A 6,430-nucleotide genomic window follows, 5' to 3' on the forward strand; every position below is an offset into this window, starting at 1 on the left:
GACATACTTGTATTTAGCGGAGATTTGGACGTTAACTTCGTCGTAACCGTTTTCGACCCCAATAACCAGTATCCTTTTCACTAGAAAGTTTGCGACGGTAAGATATATGACTAAGGCATCATGATGGGGGGTCAGGACCCTCTCCTGTTACTTTAAGGTGAAACTGATCTCATCCGTGCGTAGGAGCATGCGCTTTACTCTTCCGGTCTCTTGACCATTCTTGGCATTCCGGGTAGTTTTCTTTCAGGCCGCGTGGATTATGCCGCTTATTTCAGAGCCACCAGAGATGACATGGATTACTCTATCTTGTCTTGGAGGTGAAGCGGGAGCAGCTTCAGGGGGCTTGTTGCTAGTCTCCTTGTTGAGGAGGTGTACTAGAAAGGAACTCCCGGAGGTGTCCTTTTTTCAGCAGCTCATTAACCTGGATCCCTAGTGTGATGCAGTCCTCCGTTTTGTGATTGTGGTCATGGTGGAAGTCGCATCACAGGTTTGGATTCCCGAAAAAATTGGGTGCTCGCATCTTCTGAGGCTACTTGACCTGTGGACCCATCTGCCTCATAACATGTATTAGCTCTGGTTTTGATATAGTCAAGTTAGAGATGTCGGGCCATGTGGATACATTCATCCCTTCGGCTCTCTCCAAGGGTCGGTTCGAAAACCTGCCCCTAGTTCTTGCTCCCATCTTCTTTTCTCTGGTAGGACCCTTCGTCTCGGTCGATCTTCGCCTGCTTGGAGACCTTTAGATCCTGCTTTAGTTGAGCCTGGCTTGAATTGCAACGTCTTACTCCCACTTGACCTGGCCTAGGCTTGGGAGAGTACATCCTCCATATTCTTGCATTGATACTTCTTGAGTTCCTTATACAAGTCCCCGTTGGGAAGTAGGCATCTTTTGAAGGCTGAGATTGCTGTAGAGGTATTGCATTCGGGGATGGATACCTTCTCGTGATTGAAGCGAGCTATGTAAGCGTGCAGTGGTTCAAATTGATGCTGGAGGATCTCATAAAGATAATTAGAGGCTTTCTCCAGGCTTCTACTGCTTGGCGAACTGGTCTACGAACTTGTCGGTGAGGACCGCAAAGGACCATATATACCCGTTAGGTAAGTTGATGTACCATTGTAGTTCAGGGCCTATCAAGGTCGAACCGAAGCCTTTGCACATGGTTGCTTCTTTTGCCTCCTTCGGGATTGCCACAGTGAGCATATGCTGCTTATACTGAGCGACGTGGTCATCTGGGTCGTCGGTGCTGTCGTACATCCTCATGTTGGGGAAGGCGAACTTCCATGGCATCTCAATCAGTGCCATCTCGTCCGTGAAGGGAGTATCAGCGTATAAGCCGGGATCGCTTCTTTGGATGGGAGGAGCTACAACCGGGATTTTTTCTACCATCAATGGAATGGCATCGAATTTCTTGGCGAATACTCGTTTGAGGTAAGCAGTCATGGCTGGTTATGATGTTTTCGCCGCCTCTGTCGTCTCCTCATTATATAACACTATAATGGAAATTATACATTTAAAACATTTGTAGTAATATCAAATACATTTATAATTGAAAAATATCCGCACAGACGTGCGAAACAAAATCTAGTAATATCTTAAGCCTCCTTCAGATTTTGATAATAACTCTTACTTTTTTTGTTTCATTTTAATTGTCGTTTTAGATTTGGTGCACAAAATTTAAAAATATGTATTTTGTATATTTTCTAAATAAAAAACACCATTATCTATATACCTAATCGAATCAAAATCTAGTAATATCTTAAGCCTCCTTCATTAGAGGCTTTCTCCAGGCTTCTACTGCTTGGCGAACTACTCTACGAACTTGTCGGTGAGGACCGCAAAGGACCGTATAGACCCGTTAGGTAAGTTGATGTACCATTGTAGATCTGGGCTATCAAGGTCAAACCAAAGCCTTTGCACATGGTTGCTTCTTTCGCCTCCTTCGGGATTTCCACAGTGAGCATCTGCTGCTTATACTAAGCGACGTGGTCATCTGGGTCGTCGGTGCCGTCGTACATTCTCATGTTGGGGAAGACGAACTTCCATGGCATCTCAATCAGTGCCATCTCGTCCGTGAAGGGAGTATCAGAGTATAAGCCGAGATCGCTTCTTCGGATGGGAGGAGCTACACCCGGGATTTTTTCGACCATCAATGGAATGGCATCAAATTTCTTGGCGAATACTCGTTCGAGGTAAGCTGTCATGGCTGGTTCTGATGTCTTCGCCGCCTCCGTCGTCTCCTCATTATATAACACTAAAATAGAAATTATATATTTAAAATATTTGTAATAATATCAAATACATTTATAAAATGAAAAATATCCGCACAGACATGCGAATCAAAATCTAGTAATATCTTAAGCCTCCTTCAGATTTTGATAATAACTCTTACTTTTTTTTGTTTCATTTTAATTGTCCTTTTAGATTTGTGCACAAAAGTTTAAATTATTTATTTTTGTATATTTTCTAAATAAAAACACCATTATCTATATACCTAAGCGAATCAAAATCTAGTAATATATTATCCCTCCTTCAGATTTTGATAATAATTCATATTTTTTTTTGTTTCATTTTAATTGTCGTTTTAGATTTGTGCACAAATATTTAAAATATTTATTGTTGTATATTTTCTAAATAAAAAACTATTATCTATGTACCTAAGCATATTTCAACCAATAAAATAATAAAATATTATATAAACTTAATAAATTTTGCAGTAAAATTATAAAACAACACCTATATACTTTTAGCCTCAACACTAAAATAATCATTTAATATCTTAAGCCATATTGGATGATGCCTTGATTAGAAATCACACACTTTAATGAATGTAGAGAGTTTTTTGATTCATGACGAAAGTGAAAAAAAAAACACATGTTCAAAGTGTTGTGCGGTTTGCGGATCTCAATTGTCATGTATTTTTATTAAAATAACCTAAAATCTCAAGTGGGTAGGGTCCGGTCTCACTTTAATATATAGCCGTTACTCTATTTTCACAAAGTTTTCATTCACAACCACACCTCTAAACATTTCTCACAATTTTTTGGTCTAAAGAAGGAATATAACTCTTTTTCTCTTTTCCTTTTTGCTTTTACACAATCTTATAAGAAACTTTAGCCTGAGAGAGCGAGAGACGGTGTAGGATGCACTACACGCGCATCTCACCAATTATATTGCCTTCTCCACCACCCACCATCACCGCCACCGTTGAATCCAGTGGTAGAGGAACCATGTTAGCCACCCTATTCATGGCCCTCCTTCTCCCTTGCGTTGGCATGTGCATTGTCTTCCTCATATATCTCTTCTTCTTGTGGTGCTCCACACGTCGCCGTATTGAGCGTCTAAGATTTTCTGAACCGGTTAAGCTGGTCACCGGTAAAGGTCTCTCTGTCTCGGAGCTCGAGAAACTCCCAAAACTCACCGGAAAAGAGCTTGCCTTAGAAGTGAGGTCGACAGAGTGCCCTGTTTGCCTTGAAAATATCGAGAGTTGCCAATCGGCCCGTCTGGTTCCCGGTTGCAACCATGGGTTTCACCAATTATGTGCTGACACGTGGTTATCTAACCACACGGTGTGTCCTGTTTGTCGTGGCGATCTTGCTCAGAAGGTTCCTCAACTTAGTAACAATCATAGTCCATGTTGAAAACATGATCCCAAATACTCTTCTTCTTTATTCATTTTCTTCTACTTGTCTTGTTTTCTCTCTGTTAACATTTTAGTTTTTTCATCGTTTGCTGTAGTAGGTGGATATGGTTTGTACAGTAAATTGTAATAGAGTCAAGTACAAAATTTCCTGTTTTGTCATTGCGCTACTTACCTATCATATATATACTAGTTATAAGGGTGGAGTTAAGAAAATGCTGATACAAAAAAATTATTTCATTACTCAAATATGAAGTAATGTGAATAAATAGAACATAATAGAAAAACCAATAAAATATAAATTCTTACGAAAACAAGTACTCTTGGCCAAAAATAAGAAAAATTGTTTGAAATATCATACATTTAGATTTAAGGGATAGAGTTAGGTTTGTAAATGGTTATTAAACATGTATAGATGATTTAAGAGGGAATTATTTTAATGTATTTTTATCACAAATTTAGAGTATTTATGAAAATAGTTATCATTTAAAAACAGTATTTAAAAACAGTATTGAAAAGTATTTATCAAGTTTGAGTTTGCATCATGCATATGTATATGATGATGACGGGAGTATGGATGATATTAGATCTTGCTAAGAACGATGCAATATTGTAAGAAAATTGGCTCAAGGTTGAGGAGAATTCAACGTTAACTAAGAAAAAAACTCAAGTCAAAGGCTTTTATTGTTGCAGCACTTAAATATGCTTAAGGAAAAAAAGAAATTCTCTCGGAAGAATTTAGAATGTAAATTTAAATTTGTTGTATAAGGAGGACATGACTTAAAAGAAAAAATGATTCTTGAGAATAAGAAAACCAAGAAAATTTTGTTTTCTTGAGAATAAGAAAACCAAGAAAACCAAATGACCAAGCATTTGGTGTCATTGATGTGGTTACTGACGTATATGTTGATTAATATCTAAAAATTTGAATGATTCAAGAGAGATTTGTCAGATATGACTTAAAACTTGATTTTAAATACAAAATTATACCTAAACTTGAATTAAATGCAAGATTAACTTAAAAGTTTGTAAAATTACAGTTAACTTCAGCATTTAATCTGCTAAAGCTTTGGAATAGATTGTAAGGACCTGATGGTGATGATAAATGATCCCTAAGTATGGCCAAACTTTTCAACGGAGCTGCAAGTCATTCAAATTATCCTGATGTGCTATTCGGATTTCAAGATCAACTACGTGCCAAAAACGCATAATGGAATTACAGATTCTCTACCTAGGAATGCTCGCTCTTTTCATAGACTTTTATGTTTTATTGGTTGTTCAATTTCGGTTTGGTTACCCAGACCACTTCATGTTTGAATAATAAAATAACCTTTTGTTGCCAGAAAAATAAAAAATTACAACCACCCCTTTGTGACCAAACAAAAAACAGAACTCATTTTTACGAATATAGTTCCGGAAAGTCGTCTGAGTCTTATGAGATAATGTAAGTCGTTTAGACGATTTCGATGGAGTCTTCTGGTGTAATTGATCTTAAAAATAATTTATAAAATGTTAAAAAAATATTTTGACAAGTGTAAAAAAATAATGTAATTATAAACAGTTTTAAGTAATATAAATTAAGATATAATAAAATTGAATAGTTTTCAACATAGGTGAGTGAAAGTAGTTAATCATGATATTCTTTGGCTTAAGGTTTGACAACATATGTTGTAGTATTGTATGTATTTTTAGGGTCAGATTTTGAAATGCTTAAATGTTTTTTTGAAAAATTAAAATTTTACCTATATGTGTTTATTTATGTGTATACACTTTTTAAGTTTAATTTGATTTTATGAAGTGTTTAGTTAATTAATTTAGTTTAGGGGTTATGTTAGGGTTTGGACGACTAACAGATATGTCGTCTGGCGATTATAAGACTTCTCTGAAAGTCTTCTAACTCCCGCTAAAAATATTTTAGTTTCCCGCTAAAAATATGGAAGTCTTCTGGGCGACTTACAAGTAAGTTGTCTAATAAGTCTTCTATTAGAAGACTTACTTGAAAGTCTTCTGAATCGAAAATAATTAACTTTGTTGGAATTTTTGTCTCCATATATAAAGAAAAATTTACACATTCTATATCCTCATCTCAAATGGCTGCAAAAAAAATGGTATGTTCCTCATTCTAAAACTCTTCAACTCCTCTCTAATCTATTTGAACTTATAAACACCAAACTTTATATCAACTTATTGTTTTTGTCTCGTTTCTTTCTCACTAGTTTATCTTGTTTTGCCGGTTTTTCATCACATGGTTTTTATCTTCCACTTATTTAAAGATAGATTTATTAATTTTAGATATGTTTTTTGCGTGTTCTATAAAGGTAGATTTATCTAATCTTCCACTCATTTTCTTTGTTTTCAAGTCATTTGAACATTTTTGGATATGCAGGTTTTTCATATATGAATTTGGATATATAGGTTTTTCAGATCTGGAAGACTTTTGGGACGACTTACCTTTTAGTCGTCTAAAATATAATGCGCTAGAAGACTTCCAGGACGACTTAACTGGAAGTTTTCTGACGGAGTCTTCTCACATGTCTCCCTTTCATAACAGATTTTAGCGTTTTGGTATGTTTTTATATCTGAATTTTCTTCATTTGGTAACTTCATGTTGCATAAAGTTCTTACCTTTTTCACAAACTAAAATTCTCCAAACCATTCTAATCTCTTTGACTTGAAAACACCGAACTTTATATGAATTTTTCATTTTTGTCTCATGTCTTTCTCACTAACCTATCTTTTTTGTTGCAGGTTTTTAACCAGATGGTTCTCATCTTCCACTTGGATATGTACTT

General features: G+C 36.0%; 1 protein-coding gene across 1 annotated transcript; it reads left to right on the forward strand.

Moving 5' to 3' along the window:
• The first annotated feature begins 2,915 nt into the window (after positions 1-2,915).
• LOC111202631 (E3 ubiquitin-protein ligase ATL23-like) lies at positions 2,916-3,800 on the forward strand. The gene has a single exon (XM_048761258.1). The coding sequence runs from the start codon at positions 3,142-3,144 to the stop codon at positions 3,637-3,639; it is 498 nt and encodes a 165-aa protein (XP_048617215.1). The 5' UTR covers positions 2,916-3,141; the 3' UTR covers positions 3,640-3,800.
• The last annotated feature ends 2,630 nt before the right edge of the window (positions 3,801-6,430 follow it).

Source organism: Brassica napus, chromosome A2 (genome assembly GCF_020379485.1).
Source record: "Brassica napus cultivar Da-Ae chromosome A2, Da-Ae, whole genome shotgun sequence".
In the NCBI taxonomy this organism is placed as follows: domain Eukaryota; kingdom Viridiplantae; phylum Streptophyta; class Magnoliopsida; order Brassicales; family Brassicaceae; genus Brassica; species Brassica napus.

Bases quoted from the DNA above. Each gene is read 5' to 3' on its own strand.
- LOC111202631 (XM_048761258.1), top strand. From the start codon at position 3,142: ATGCACTACACGCGCATCTCACCAATTATATTGCCTTCTCCACCACCC.